The sequence below is a fragment of the Lathyrus oleraceus genome, chromosome 6 (genome assembly GCF_024323335.1).
Source record: "Lathyrus oleraceus cultivar Zhongwan6 chromosome 6, CAAS_Psat_ZW6_1.0, whole genome shotgun sequence".
NCBI lineage: Eukaryota > Viridiplantae > Streptophyta > Magnoliopsida > Fabales > Fabaceae > Lathyrus > Lathyrus oleraceus.
This window is the reverse complement of record NC_066584.1, coordinates 453,314,131-453,330,670: the sequence shown is the minus strand read 5'-3', so window position 1 is coordinate 453,330,670 and position 16,540 is coordinate 453,314,131. Positions and strand designations below refer to the sequence as shown.

At 41.8% G+C, this 16,540-nt stretch overlaps 1 protein-coding gene and 1 non-coding gene across 2 annotated transcripts; one reads left to right on the top strand and one right to left on the bottom strand.

The window, feature by feature from the left end:
* The first annotated feature begins 10,827 nt into the window (after positions 1–10,827).
* LOC127099318 (small nucleolar RNA R71) lies at positions 10,828–10,933 on the top strand. Its single transcript, XR_007793835.1, has one exon. It is a non-coding gene; the product is annotated as a small nucleolar RNA R71 (small nucleolar RNA).
* Positions 10,934–14,917: 3,984 nt separating this feature from the next.
* On the bottom strand, positions 14,918–16,425 carry LOC127096209 (uncharacterized). Its single transcript, XM_051034806.1, has 4 exons — positions 16,265–16,425; positions 16,056–16,192; positions 15,527–15,968; positions 14,918–15,440 (listed from the first exon to the last, which is right to left on the bottom strand). Exons 1-4 carry the CDS (start codon positions 16,423–16,425, stop codon positions 14,918–14,920), a joined length of 1,263 nt encoding a protein of 420 aa, XP_050890763.1.
* Positions 16,426–16,540: the final 115 nt, after the last annotated feature.

Sequence of the window (16,540 nt, the reverse complement as noted above, 5' to 3'; positions counted from 1 at the left end):
TCTTGTTATTCAAATTAGTACCATTGTCAGTGATAATTCTTTCAGGTATGCCATACCGACAAATAAGACTATTCTTGATGAACCGTGCCACCACATTCTTGGTGACAGAAGCGAAGGAGGCTGCCTCTACCCACTTCGTGAAGTAATCAATCGCGACGAGAATGAAGCGATGTCCATTAGAAGCCGTAGGTTTAATCTCTCCGATCATATCGATGCCCCACATTGCAAAGGGCCAAGGAGCTGTCAACACGTTCAATGGAGCAGGAGGCACATGTACTTTATCCGCATAGATCTGACACTTGTGACAGGTTCTGGAGTGATGGTGGCAATCAGCTTCCATGGTAGACCAATAATACCCTGATCTCAGAATCTTCTTGGCCATGGTATGTCCATTAGGATGAGTCCCAAAAATACCGTCATGCATGTCTTCCATAATCTTTCCCGCTTCCTTTTTATCCACACAGCGAAGCAGAGTCGAATCATGATTACGTTTGTATAACACTCCATTACTCAGAAAGAATTTAGCGGAGAACTTCCTCAGGAATTTTCTGTCATTGATGGATGCCCCTTCAGGGTATTCCTGAGCTTCTAAGTATCTTTTTACGTCGTGGAACCAAGGTTTTTCCCGTACCTTCTCAGTGTTAAGTCCATAACAGTATGCTGGTTCATCTAACCGTCCAATGGTAATCATGGGAGCTTCGCTGCCCCATCTGACTCTGAACATAGATGACATGGTAGCTAATGCGTCTGCCAGCTGGTTCTCATCTCGTGGAATATGTTCAAATGTTATTTCTTCAAAGTATGGGATCAATGTCATCACCTGCTCTCGATAAGGGATGAGATTCGGATGTTTGGTATCCCATTCTCCTTTGATCTGACTGATTACCAAGGCTGAATCTCCGTACACACTCAAAAACTTGATTCGCCAATCTACAGCAGCTTTGAGTCCAAAAATACATGCTTCATACTCAGCCATATTATTGGTACAATGAAAACATAGTCTAGCAGTGAGAGGCGTATGGTAACCTCCAGGAGAAATGAGTACAACCCCAACACCATGGCCCAATGCATTAGAAGATCCATCAAAGACCATAGTCCATCGGGATCCCCATTCGGGTCCTTCATCTGGTTTAGGTTTTTCATTATCAGCAACAAACATGACATCCTCATCTGGGAACTCAAAATTCATAGATTGGTAGTCATCCACCGCTTGATGAGCCAAATGATCAGCCAGCACGCTTCCTTTGATTGCTTTCTGGGTAGTGTACTGGATATCGTACTCTGTTAAGATCATCTGCCATCTCGCTATTCTTCCGGAGAGGGCAGGCTTCTCGAACATGTATTTGATGGGATCCATCCTAGAAATCAACAAAGTGGTACGATTCAACATATACTGTCTTAGTCGGCGAGCAGCCCAGGCCAAAGCACAACAAGTTCTCTCGAGCAGTGAGTATCTTGTTTCACAGTCGGTAAACTTTTTGCTCAGGTAGTATATGGCATGCTCTTTTCGACCAGACTCGTCATGTTGCCCCAATACGCACCCCATTGAATTTTCTAACACGGTCAAATACATGATTAGAGGTCTTCCTTCAACTGGTGGTATCAGAATCGGAGGTTCCTGGAGGTAGTTCTTGATTTTGTCAAAAGCTTCTTGGCATTCGTCATTCCACATCATCTCTTGATTTTTTCTCAGTAATTTGAAAATGGGTTTGCAGGTAGCGGTCAAGTGGGAGATAAATCGAGCAATGTAGTTCAAGCGTCCCAAGAAACCTCTGACTTCTTTCTCCGTACGGGGAACTGGCATTTCTTGAATAGCTCTCACCTTAGCCGGGTCAACCTCAATTCCTTTACCACTGACAATAAAGCCCAAGAGTTTACCAGATCTTACTCCAAAAGTGCATTTGTTCGGATTCAATCTCAACTTGTACTTCTTCAACCTCTCGAACAGTTTGTATAAATGAGCGAGATGTTCTTCTTCAGTATGAGATCTAGCTATCATGTCATCCACATATACTTCTATCTCATGATGAATCATATCATGGAACAAAACCACCATAGCACGCTGGTACGTTGCCCCGGCGTTCTTTAGACCGAATGGCATTACTTTGTAACAGAAAGTGCCCCATTGCGTCACAAACGTAGTTTTCTCCATGTCCTCAGGTGCCATCTTAATCTGATTGTAACCTGAGAAACCATCCATGAATGAGAATACTTTGTGTTGAACGGTATTGTCTACCAGAACATCAATGTGCGGGAGTGGAAAGTCGTCTTTGGGACTTGCTTTATTCAGGTCTCGGTAATCTACGCACATTCGCACCTTACCATCCTTCTTTGGCACTGGCACCACATTAGCAACCCATTGAGGATAAGAAGTAACAGCTAGGAAACCGGCATTGAATTGCTTCATAACCTCGGCTTTGATTTTCTCAGACATTTCAGGACGCATGCGGCGAACCTTTTGCTTGACAGGACGGCAGTCTTCCTTCGTAGGCAGCCGATGTACCACTATATCAGTATCCAACCCGGGCATGTCTTCATAAGACCAAGCGAAAACCTCTACATAGTCATGTAACATCCGAATCAATCTTTCCTTGACACTGTTTTCCAATCCTGCTCCTATTTTGATTTCTTTTCTGTCTACCTCAGTACCCAGATTTACAATTTCGAGGGATTCTTCATGCGGCTGTATAGTCCTTTCCTCTTGCAGTAATAGTCTGGCAAGCTCTCCCGGGACTTCACAATCTTCCTCACTTCCATCTTCGGCTTGGTAGATTGGATTTTCAAAGTCATAATGAACAGTAGCGGAATTATTATCACTAGGATCCAGAGTGGATACGGATCTGCAATTTGTTACGTGAGTGTGTGTAAGAAGGCATAGCTTGTTTGAAAGACGACAGGAAAAATAAAGAGCGCAATATTTGAATGCGAAAAGGTCCATTGATTTATTGAATATGAAAATATGCTTATGAAATGACAAAACCCTTAACAAATTAGCTATTGTGCCCCGGGTATAGACACAATGCTTTAGGAAGTTCAATTAAAATTTGCAATGCTAAATAGACAATAACAATTACTCCTGACTAAAGGAGATCGGGATAGTGTCTTCAGCCTTCCAATTATTGGGTCCGTCGCCAATTGTTGGGTAGATCCAACTATCCAGGTCGCAATCACTGTCAGCATCTTCTACAGCATTGATTTGATCTTTGACCGTCTTCTCAGAGTTGAATCCCAGACCAGCTTTGTCAGACTTGTACGGTACGTTGATCAGTTGACCCCAGCCAGTACAGCCACCATCTTCAACCACAGCTTGAGCATCTTTCAGAGAGATCATAGCAGGAGGAGCACGAGTAACTTTGGGCACACAGGGAGTTGGCTTAAGGACAGGATTGGGCGGAGGAACCACTTCAAATGACTGAGACGGAGTCTCGAAGAATTCACCATCCATCTCGACATATCTGAAGGTATGCACACTACTGACAATGTATTCTTCTTCCCCACACACAGTGACAATCTTTCCCTCTATTGGATATCTCAGCTTTTGATGGAGAGACGAAGCTACAGCACCTGCCCCATGAATCCAGGGGCGTCCCAGCAAGCAGGAATAGGCGGGGCGAATGTTCATTACATGAAAGGTAGTGTTGAAGACTTGAGGTCCTATCTTGATAGGGAGAACAACTTCACCGTGGATAACACTCTTTGCACCATCGTAAGCCCGCACCACAATGTCACTAGGCCTCAGTTCAACGCTCTTGCCGTCAAGTTTCTCGAGCACGGCTTTCGGTAACACATTCAAAGAAGAGCCATTATCGATCAGCACATGAGACAGGGTGATCCCTTTACACTCAATGGAGATATGCAGAGCCTTATTATGGTTCTTTCCCGCTGGTGTCAGGTCAGCATTGGAAAAACCTAGGCCACCGTCGACAGTCAGATTAGCAACATAGTTTTCGAACTGATCGACGGAGGTCTCCTGAGGTACATGGGCAGTCCTCAGGAATTTTATCAACGCATTGGCATGAGATTCAGAAGATAACAGCAATGATAACATTGAGATCTTAGATGGGGTATGCCCCAACTGCTCTACAACATCAAAGTCACTCTTGCGAATGATTTTCGACACTTCTTCCATTTCTCGTTTGGCAACGTCTTCAGTAGTATCTTCGACCGGTGTCCCTGACTGAGAAGGATTGACTGGTTCCTTTCCTCGAGTCTCAGGAGCTGGGGGTGAGATCTCTGGAGAGAAGATCCTTCCGCTTCGAGTAATTTTACTAGTCCCAACAATGTCATTAGGATTAGCAGAATCACCAACTTGCTTTATGCCATGGATGTAAACCTCACCTCCATAATTCCACGGAATGGCCTTGCTTGAGGAGTACGGTATTGGGCCAGGTACAGTAATGATCAGGGGAGCTACCTTGGGCTCAGCAATGATCTTCACAGGTACCCTGGGAGCGGTAATCTTAACCGGAACTTTGGACCTTGCAATCATAGATATTTCTTCAATAGGGTTTTCCGTTTTAGAAACCCTTTCAAAGAGAATTGTACGGTCGTCCATCAGCCGTTGAATGCCATTTTTCAATTTCAAACAGTCCTCGGGCCAAAGCGTGCAGAGATTGCAATCTTCAGTACAACCTGGAAATAAACCAGCTTGCAATAAATTCCGCTTTATGATCGGGAGAGGAGATGTTAAGTCCGCTACAGTAGTGATGAGAGGATCGTCATTGAGAGTATTAACAGCTTTGTCATGATTAGGCATAGGTGCATTGATGACATTAGGAGTCTCCGGAGGCTCGAACTCAATTTCCCCAGCATCGATCATGTCCTGAATCTTATTCTTCAACAGCCAACAATCATTTGTATCATGCCCGTGGCTATCGGAGTGATATGCACACCTGGCATTGGGATTATAACGAGGCGAAGCAGTGTTGACATTTGCAGGAGGACCTCTGAGAGTGATCAGGTTTACCTTTAGCATACTTTGCAATGCTTGTGCTAAAGTCATATTGAGCTTGGTAAACTGCCTTCTTGGTCTGTCTTGTCTTTGCTGGAAATTTTGAGCTGGCGGGGCTGCAATCGTCACTGCTCCAATGGCATGGTCACTGATTTTCTTATTATGATTCTTTTGTCCATACACAGCATTCGATTCACTCTTCCCATGGTAGGACTTTTTACTGCTTGTAGAAGTAGCTGCCTGCAATTTTCCACTTCGAATGCCGCTTTCGACCCGTTCACCTGTCAGTATAAGTTCAGTGAAACCTGATGAAGAACTCCCCAGTAGGTGGCTATAGAATGGGCCAGTCAGGGTACCCATGAACAGGTCTACTAATTCTCGGTCGGTCATAGGGGGTTTGACTCTGCCGGCCAAATCTCTCCATTTCTGAGCGTACTCTTTGAAGCTTTCTTTAGATCCCATGGCCATATTCTGCAACTGCAGCCGAGTAGGTGCTAGTTCAGAATTGTACTGGTACTGCTTGTAGAAAGCCGTTGCTAAATCAGTCCAGGTGCGGATGTCAGAGCTCTCGAGCTGATAATACCATTCCAACTGAGTGCCAGATAGACTCTCTTGGAAGAAATGGATCCACAGTTTCTTATCAGTGGTATGCGGCTGGATCTTTCTCACATAAGCCCTTAGATGCATCTGAGGACAAGACGTACCATCGTACTTATTGAAAGTGGGGATTTTGAATTTGCGAGGAATGGTCACATCGGAGACCAGACCCAAACTTTCGAAATCCAGACCAGGTGTCTTCTGACCCTCCATGGCTAGCATGCGTTCTTCCAGCAATTTGTACTTATCATCTCTTGGAGAGTACTGTTCATTTTCATACTCCTCATCATCATCCTCAGGGTTAGAGAAATCAACATTCTCCTCCTCTGAATCATTTTCCGCCCCCTCTTCTGGGCCATTCGGGATTCCAAATTTGATTCCCGTAGCCTGTCCTTTACGCCTTCTGCCCGGGTTAATGAAGCTCACAGCTTTCTTGTCTTTCTTCTTTTCAGCCAAAAGAGCCTTCAGTTCCTCCTGCCCCTTGGATAAGCTTAACATCATCTCCTTGAATTGAGCATTCTGAGTCTGGAGATCTTTAACAGTCTGTTCGAGATCCATTTTTCTGTTTAAGAGGCAGACCGTGAGAATATGGTCTTTTAGAACACCTGTTATGCAATGTTATGTTATGCGATGCAATGTATGAAATGTTTTCAAGGACTTGTGGAATTTAACTCTGCACAAATCCCCAACAAGAGGGAAATGTTTTATTGCTACTTTTTTTTTCAATGTGCATTACAAAAAGGAATAATAGTAAAAATACAAAGAAAGCTCAAATCTCCCAGGGGCGACTTCTTTTCGGGCGAAGATATGCATTGAGTCTTCGTTCCTCATTAAGCTGACTGGTGAGCTCTAACACTTTCTTCCTTTCTGCATTGAACTGAGCTTCGAAAGTATCTCTCTCCTCTCTCAACTGGGTCCAGGATCTTTTCAATTCCTCAGCATCAGTAGGCATATCTGGATAAGGAATGATCTGGGAAGTAACTCCTTCGACCTCTGATTCAACAATTAATGGTCCGACTGCAAGATATGGCATGACAAGTTCACGAGCTCTGGCGCGTACCCATCTGAGATAAGGCTCCATAGGAATAGAATTTTTCTTTCCTAAATTGCTCCTTTTCACCATGCCCCAAGCTCGTACAAACCTTTGGCGGAGACCTTGAGAGTCATTGTCATAGTCGAACACTGTACCTTGAATAATCATTTCGTGTGGACCCTCTCTTCGAGCATGCCCAAACTGACGTAGGGCTAAGGTAGGATTATAAGTAATACCTCCTCTCATCCCCATGAGGGGTACATTAGGGAATTCTCCACAACGGTCGATGATGATAACATTTTCTCTGAGGTTAGAACACCAACGGATGTCTAAATGGGAGAGTGCCATTATCCTTTGGGACCATTTCAGATTTTGATCATTCTTCAAGATTGATTGAGGAAGGTGCGAAATAAACCACCTAGACAATAGAGGTATGCAGCACATGAGAGTCCCTTGCCTCTTCATGGTACGAGTGTGAAGGGAATGCAAGACATCTCCAAGCAAAGTAGGCACAGGATTATGAGTGAGGAATATCTTAATAGCATTCACATCTATGAATCGGTCCGGATTAGGGAATAGCACCAAACCATAGATTAGCAATGCTAGAACATCTTCAAAAGCATGGACATTCATAACTTTTAGGAATTCTCGGGCCTTACTTATCAGAAATTTGGCAAGTAAACCTTTCGTTCCACTCCTCGTTACCCAATTGGTCTCAATGTCAGACTTTGTCATGTGTAAAGCCGCGGCCACTTCTTCAGATTTCGGAATCTTTTCCAGACCACTGAAAGGTGTTTGATCCAGGATAGGTATCCCAAGCAGCTGGGAGAATTCTTCTAATGTGGGTACCAACTGATAATCTGGGAAAGTGAAGCAATGATGTTTAGGATCGAAGAACTGGAATAGAACTCTCATCATATCTTCTTTGAAACCGGTGGTAACTAAGTTGAGAAGGTGACCATGTTTCTTGTGGAACTGAGCATGATCGGGGAGTTCTGACACCAAATCCTTGAGTTGAGGAGAGATCGTTACAAGATTAATCCGGATAGTTTTCCTGGAAGCCATAACCTGTTCAAAGAGCAAAGCTAAATTCCTAAGTCCTTGAAATGGTTAGTATGATGATGCTATGATGCTATGATGATGTTATGATGTTATGATGTTATGATGTTATGCTGTTATGCTGTTATGCTGTTATGCCAGCACAGACATGTCACACAACGATTATTCCTAGGTTTTAAGGCTTGCATGAGTTCCATAGGTAAGTACCCTCCCCACTGAAGTTTGGTTGGTTCAACCTGTCCTAGAATAGTAACCGGGTTCTAGAAGGATCTCAGATCGTCGACCTTTCTTTAGGTCCACTTCAGTGCAACACCAAGTGGTTGACCGAAGCTTTCCTAAAGTCCAATCTCAAAGAGTGTAGTATCGAGTATCAACCAACCTCAGTCGGAACCGAAGCCAGTTATCTCACTACTTTCTAATGGCTAGGATGAGTCAATTAGGGTTCTAAAGGTCTGGTTAATGCTTTGATGACACCACGCGGAAGCCAAATTTTTCCTCAAATAACATGAGGACCATCAGGACAACCAAAGTGTCACATTAACCGTAGCCATCATTTTGACCATTCCAGTATACGCCGGATAGTCGCGATGATCTATTGCTACTTACCTAAGGTACACTAGATCCGGGTGTAGGATCTTTCACTCAGACAATCCCTTAAAACGAAAGAACAATTAAAACATAAATGATTTTTAAGGTGGACCTCTCTTTATCAGTCCCCAGCAGAGTCGCCAGTTCTGTCATACGGTGAACTGGACTTTATGGATTTGTAATCGCAATGTCGCGGTTAGCAAGAGTCGCCACCGACTTTTCTTTTATCCCATAAGGAAAGGCGGAAAAGAACAGGAAAGACCTTAATTTTAAATTCTTAGGTTCGGGAGGTACTTTATACAAAGGGAAGGTATTAGCACCCTTTGTATCCATGGTTATCCATGGGCTCTTAATTGCTCAATCATTTATGTTCTTTAGTTTGAAAAAGGTGGTTGAAAAATGTATAAAAATGTTTTGAAAATGAGAATTTAACTTTGTAATGATTCTTGCATGAATGTATACAAAGTGATTATCTCGTTCAAGTTTTTTTGAAAGTAGTTTAGAAAAATATAACTCGGCAATGATCCTAGTACGGATGTATGCTAAGTGGTGATTTTCCAAAAAAAGATGTTTGAAAGGTGTGAGGTGTGAAGAGTATTTTTTTAGGTTATGAATGAGCAATTAAGGTTATACCTGTCCGAGGTCTTTTCGGGCATTTCCTATCCTTATGAGGGTAAAACTGTCCTTACTATTGGGAAGCAAGTAGTTTTATCCTTGGGATGTTTAAGGGTCATCGTAGGGTCATCGGCTGGTCATTGAAGGCAACAGTGGTGAGGATACCTTAGCATTCGAAGGGACTATCATCATTTAACCGTAGGCTACACCGAAGGGTCATCGAGGGACAAAATCGTGTTTCGAAGGCAACATCCGAGGGACTATGATGATTTTTACCGAAGGGTCTTTGCTAAGGATATCCCCATATTCGCGGGACATGACCGTAATATTGTAATCGTGGGGTAATAAAGAGAGGTCCGATATCATTTAATTAAAGTCCATGTTTTAAATTCATTGGGTAATTAGGATGATTAATTAAAATCAATACATTAAGAATCAATACATTAAAATTAATTAGGCAATCAATATGAATCTTCACATTAAAGTGAAATAATTTAGAATCCATCTCCATGAAGGCTTCCCATGCGTAAAGTGGAGTACCTATTTCTTCGGAAGTATGCTAGCCTTTACACCATGAACACACGGATTAAAGCATCGAGGTAAAATACAATTGGAAATTGCACCATAAAATAAATATAACAGCCAGGAACTTAAGCCAAATAATGCAGAATCATCATTAGGTAAACATAAAATGGGCAATAAAGAGGCAAAGCAGCCCCTGGCCCGTTCGCTTCTGCTTCGCCTAGCGAAGGCTCAGCGAAGGCTCGCTGCGGGCTCGCCTAGCGATGAGCTAGCGAGCGGCCACGGGTTTGAAATTATGACCTCAATCAGCAGCATGGCCTATGGCATCCAACACATAGTTATATGGTTCAGTTTCACAATGTTCAAGCACATTTAAATTCTCATGCAAAGCTTCAAAATGTTTATGAATTCAATTATGATATCCTCCACTAATTAAGAACATGAAGTGGTACCATATACCAAAAGAGAGTACAAAACGATGTCACCTGCAAATTAAGACACTAATGCGGTACCACATGCAAAATAAGAATACCAAGTGATAATCATGTGTAAATTAATATCCTAAAGTGATATCATATGCCAATTAAGAAACTAAAACGATAATAGTGAGGCAAACCTGTTTGCAAATCGAGTTGCAACCTTGAATTGGCGAGCCGGATTGAGTTGGGCGGCGGTAGCTTCGGAGCGAGTAAGCGGCCTTCAGGGTTTCCGCCTTCTGAACTCTTTGGATCAGTAGGGTTTCTGTGTTTCTCCCTCTGGATGCGTGTTTCCGTCCGTCTTCGTCCGTCTCTGTGTGTTCTTTTTCGTGGCAGCAGAGCATGTATTTATAGTAGTGGCAATGGTGACCTAATGGGCTTAAAATGAAGTCCAAAAATTCAAATTCTCGCAAGCTTCGCTAGGCGAAGGAATTGCTCGCCTAGCGAGCAAACTAGGTCTGGGCTTTTTTGCTGGATCTGATGCTTCGCTGGGCGAGTGGTATGATGCAATGTTCGCTAGGCGAAGCCGCTGCTCGCCTAGCGAGCAAACTGTTTTGGGCCGCCTGTGGATTGGGCCTGTAGTGAGCTGGGCTCTTATCCATTTGGCATCAGTGCCTTGCAGAACAAGTCAGAGGGTCTTGGAAAATGCTTTGTAACACCAATGGGCAAATTTTGGGGTATGACAGACTACTGCTATGGTGTTAGTGTTTGTAGACATATGTTCGATCCTAAGGGCTAAAGCGTCCATTTTCGCCTGCATCATGTCTAGAGAGCTTACCTCATGTATTCCACCTTGGGTCTCCTTTTTCTCTATTGATGCTCGTTCAGTTCCCCATTGCTAATGATTTTGGGTCATATCCTCAATTAGGTCACAAGCTTCTGGATAAGGTTTGTTCATCAGCACGCCACCTGTGGCAGCGTCGATGCTCATCTTGGTGTTATAATGGAGTCCATTGTAGAAGGTATGAACGATCAGCCATTGTTCTAGGCCATAGTGTAGACAGAGTCTTAATAGCTCTTTATATCTCTCCCAAGCTTCGAAAAGCGATTCTCCTTGGTTTTGAGCAAATCTAGTTATTTGGTTTCGAGCAAATCTAGTTATTTGGTTTCGAATAACAGCAGTCTTACTAGGGGGGAAATATCTAGCAAGGAATACTCTCCTAAGGTCTTCCCAGGTAGTTATTGAATTAGCTGGAAGTGAATCTAGCCATGAACGTGCTCTATCCCTGAGGGAGAAAGGAAATAATCTTAAACGGATTGCATCGGGTGAAGCGCCGTTAGATTTAAAGGTGCGACTAGTTGGATAAAAACTTTTAAATGTTGATTCGGGTTCTCAGTAGTGAGACCCGCGTATTGGTATGTTGCACTAATTGCAACAAAGACGATTTTAGTTCGAAATTGTTAGCAAGAATAAGGGGGTTTACTATACTCGAACTAGGTTCCTCATCAGAGGGTTGGGCAAATTCCTTAAGAGGTCTCCGGTCGCGATTCTCGGCCATAGCTTTCGTAATTCGGATGAGTAAGAGGCGTGTACGAGTATAACGTTCGGGTTCCGCTAAAGGATCTACTAAATTTCTGGTACTACAGATTCTTCTCATTTACTGACTAATAATGCCTTAGTTTGTACGGTGTAACAACAGGGTACGAAATTTGACGAAGTTGGTCCCCGGCAACGGCGCCAAAAACTTGACCGTGTTGATTCGCAAGTGCACGAATTACGTCAAAGTAATATAAAAGAATATCGATCCCACAGAGACTAATCGTCAATCTAACAATTACTATCGTTACGGTGTTTATCTAAGATGGTATAAAAGAGATATTGGGTTTGCAAAACAACGGTAAATAATAAATGCAGGTAAAGACAGGTTGAATGTAATTCACGTCAGTTTAGTGATGTTTCGATTGTCTAAATAGAACTACTTATGAGGCAATATTTTCTACTCTTGAAAAGAATCCATTTAACAGGAACTGTCGCTTTCGCGTATTCAGAACCGAGTTTACCCTTAAATTAAGGTCTTTTATTGTCACTTATAAAAGGTGCGCAGAATGCTAAAGTAGTAAACCTAATTTTAAGAAATGAGACTCGTAAACTTAGTTGAAAAGTGATTTTGATTTGGAAAGTTTACCCAAGGAGTTTCCTGATTTTAAATCTATCAACGCGTCCGAAAACAATTTCAAAAATAGTTTTTCCTTAAAGTGATAAAAATTTCTAGTTACTAAGTCAGGGTGCTTTCGCACTCCTCGAATAATTAAAACTAACCAAGTTTGTTTTAGAAAACTCAAGTTAAAAATCAAAACAACCTTGAAGTATTTCTACAGATTCAATATGTGAAACATTACTTTAACCGCGATTCTTACATTCTAACCTTTAAAAGATTTAGTCAGACATGGTAACACAAACAAACACAACGGTGTTAATCATGATGAAAAGTTTGTTTTAGAATGTGAGGCGTAAAGAGCGAGTAAAGTGCGTAAAATAAATAAAGTAAAGCGAGTGCGGAAAATAAATAAAGTAAAGCGAGTGCGGAAAATAAATAAAGTAAAGCGAGTGCAGAAAATAAATAAAGTAAAGCAAGTGTGGAAAATAAATAAAGTAAAAGCGATGCGGGAAATAAATAAAATAAAAGCGATGCGGGAAATAAATAAAATAAAAGCGATGCGGGAAATAAATAAATAAAGCGATAAATAAGAACCTGCTCCGAATGGGGGGCTTTAAATCTGGTACAAAAATAAACCTCCGACTCCTGAAGCTAAAGACGACAACAATTCGAAGTGACCCAACTCAATCTCACTAAGGTACGATAACCCCCCGATGTGACGGATTACCGATATTACAAATGATAAATATATGCTTAGTGTTGTAAAACTAAGTTGGATGATTAGAAAACGAAATGGAACAAACTATTTATAGAGGATTTCAGTAGCTTGCAAAGACCATGGTGCCCTCCAACTTCCCCTTAGTGGGAACGTGACTTCCAAAGGTGGCGTCCGCCATCCCTTCATGGTGCCCGCCATGTGTGTAAATGGGGTGGATCATGGGAACGTGACGGTTACCTCCTAGTTGAGGGCTGATGACTCATGGCTTCTCCTATAGTGGTCGCCATGTGCAACGCCATGTGTGTAATTTCGCCGAAAAACCCTAATTTTAGGTCTTTTTGCTTCGTTTCTTCCAAAAGAGTCCGAAAGTGCTAAATATCTAAAAACAAGAGAAAAGAGAGCATAATACAAACAAAATGATAATAAAGTCCTAATAAACATGTGAAATCCGAGTCAAAAACACGGTGTAATTCAGTGTGATCATAAACCTCAGATCTTTATCTGACACAATACTCAACAGACTCCATGCAACTTCACAATCACACGGATATATATCTCTGCCGACTTCTGCATAGAAAAACTGATGTTAATCAGAATAAAATGGGTTGACTTCTTCAGTCTATCAACAATTACCCAAATGGCATCATGCCCTCTCAGAGTATTCGGCAACCCCGTCACAAAATCCATAGAAATTCTATCCCATTTCCATTCTGGAATATCCAACGATTGCATCAATCATGCATGTTTCTGGTGTTCAACCTTTGACTTTTGGAAAGTCAAACAAGTATAAACAAACTGAGCCACATCTCGCTTCATTCCATACCACCAAAAGATCTTCTATAGATCCTAATACATCTTAGTAGCTCCTAGATGAATACTCAAGCTACTTCTATGACTTTCTTCTAAAATCATCTTCTTCCACTCAGCTTCGACAGGGATGAAAATTATGTCTCTGAACCTCAACACACATTGTTCATCCACTTTGAAATCATTACTTTCAGTCTGATTACTTACAAACATCAAGTCCACCAACTTCACGTCCAACTTGTAACTCTCTTTAATATTATTAAGAAAATCATTGTTGATCTTCAGCATACCCAACATCACACTCAATGGTGTCAGCTCACAGACCAAACTCATGTCTTTGAACTGTTCAATCATTTCCAACTCTCTAACCGTCATAGCAGACATATGCAAAGATTTCTGACTTAAAGCATCAGCCACGACATTCGCCTTACCGGGATGATAATTCAAGCCAAAGTCATAATCCTTTAAGAACTCCAATCATCTATGTTGTCTCATGTTCAACTCCTTATGATCAAAAAAGTATTTCAAACTCTTATAACCATTAAACACTTCAAATCTGGAACCATAGAGATAATGCATCCAAATTTTCAACACGAACACCACCGCAGCCAACTCTAAATCATGAGTAGGATAGTTTCTCTCATGAATCCTTAACTGTCGTGAAGCATAAGCCATAACCTTACCATCTTGCATTAGCACACCACCTAAACCCATCAATGACGTATCACAATACACCACAAATGGTTCATTTGGTTCAGGTAAAATCAAAACCGGAGTTTTGGTCAACCTTTTCTTCAGCTCTACAAAATTGTTCTCACAATGAACGTCCCACACAAACAGTTTACCTTTGCAGGTCAACTGAGTTAACGGAAGTGCCAACTTGGAAAAGCCTTCAATAAACTTATGTTAATAACCATCCAAGCCCAAAAAGCTTCTAATCTCCATCACTGACTTCGGGACCTCCCATTGTAGATTTACATCTACCTTGGATGGATCCACAACAATACCACCACCTGAAATAACATGACCAAGAAAGCTAACCTCTTCCAACCATAATTCACACTTCGACAACTTATCATAAAGATTTTTCTCCTTCAACACTTGTAATACAACTCGCAAATGCTCAACATGTTCTTCTTCTAATTTAGAATAGATCAGAATGGCATCGATAAATACCACAACAAAACGATCCAAGTAGGTATGGTAGATATGATTCATGTATTCCATAAATACTTCGTGTGCATTAGAAACACCGAACGACATCACCAAATACTCATAGTGTCCATATCAATTTCTAAACATCGTCTTCTGTACATCTTCATCCTTCACTCTAATTTGGTGGTAACCTGGCCTCAAATCAATTTTTCTAAACACACATGCACCCACCAACTGATCCATCAATCCATCTATTCTCGAAAATGGATATTTGTTCTTAATCGTCACTTTATTCAACTACCGGTAATCTACACACAACCTCATGCTATCGTCTTTCTTCTTTACCAACAACACCAGAGCTCCCCAAGGCAACACACTTGGTCTCATAAACCTCTTCTCTAGCAGATCTTCTAACTGTTTCTTCAACTTTGTTAACTCCGATGCAGACATCATGTATGGTGCCAGAGAAACAGGTCTGGTACCATGGACAAGATCAATAGAAAACTTCACCTCTCTCTCTGGCGGTACATCTGAAATGTCATCTGGAAACACCTCTGGTAAATCCCGTACTACTTGCAATTCGTCAATCACCATTTGACTCTTAGCAGATAACGTCGTGAACAACATAAACATATGAGTCTCCTCTTCCAAAAGCTCCTCCAACTCTCTAGTAGAGAAGAAACCAACTTTTTCCGCCTCGCCAGGAGTAAGAAACCGCACTGACTTATTATAACAATTGATATAAACATGATTGAACTCCAACAAATTCATCCCTAAGATAACACCAAGATTCTCCAATGGCAAGCAAATAAGATTAATGCTAAAATATTTATCAAAGATTAATAGAGGACAATTCAAACAAACTGAAGTAGTAGTTAATGAACCTTTAGCGGGAGTTTTGATAACCATTTCTCCATCATAGAAGACACAACAAGGCCTAGCCTTTTCACACAGTCAACGGTAATAAAAAAATGAGTAGCACCAATATCGATAATAGCATTCAAAGGCGTATTATTAATATAACATGTACCTCTGATCAACATGTCATCACTGGAAGTCTGAGTCCCCGTCAGAGCGAACACCTTTCCTCTAGTTGAAGCTTTCTTATGCTTCGAGCAATGAGTGTTGATATGACCTGGTTCACCATAGTTGTAGCAAGTCACCATATTCTCTTTGCAATCAGCAACCAGATATCCTGACTTCCCACACTTGTAACACTTCTTCATATCACTCTTATATTCACTGACACGGTGACCCAACTCACCGCACCTATAACACTTAAGAGGAGTAGGAGCACCTCCCTTACTTGGCCTCTTACCATCAGTAGCTCTCTTTTTACCTTTATCAGCTGGAGCACTATATGGCTTCCCACTGTTCAAATTCTACTTTCTTCTTCTCTCGCTCAACCCTCTGTAGTGAGCCGGCCGAGCCTTACTATTATCCTCATAAATTCTACGGTTGTTCACCAACTCTAGAAACCTCTTGATTTGTTGGTATCCAATCGCCTGCTTAATCTCAGGACGTAAACCATTCTCGAATTTGATACACTTCGAGAACTCAACAGTCGCTTGACTGTAATGAGGGTGGAACTTAGCAAGTTCCACAAATCTGGCATCATACTCAATGACCGACAAGTTACCCTACTTCAGCTCTAGAAACTCAATCTCCTTCTTCCCACGAACATCCTCAGGAAAGTACTTTCTCAGAAATTCCCCGCGGAACACAACCCAAGTTATAACTTCAACTACATCATCTAACACCTGACGAGTGTTGATCCACCAGTCATCAGTTTCCTCAACTAACATATGCGTACCGAACCGCACCTTCTATGCTTCAGAGAAATCCATCACTCTAAAAATCATCTTTATCTCCCTGAGCCAAGTTTGTGCTTCATCAGGATCGTACCTACCCTTGAAAGTA

Bases quoted from the DNA above. Each gene is read 5' to 3' on its own strand.
- LOC127096209 (XM_051034806.1), bottom strand. From the start codon at position 16,425: ATGTTAGTTGAGGAAACTGATGACTGGTGGATCAACACTCGTCAGGTG. The intron at 16,193-16,264 runs GTAGGGTAACTT...CCCTCATTACAG, and splicing joins ATTGAGTTTCTAGAGCTGAA to TCAAGCGACTGTTGAGTTCT. The intron at 15,969-16,055 runs GTAAGGCTCGGC...ATAGTGCTCCAG, and splicing joins TAGAATTTATGAGGATAATA to CTGATAAAGGTAAAAAGAGA.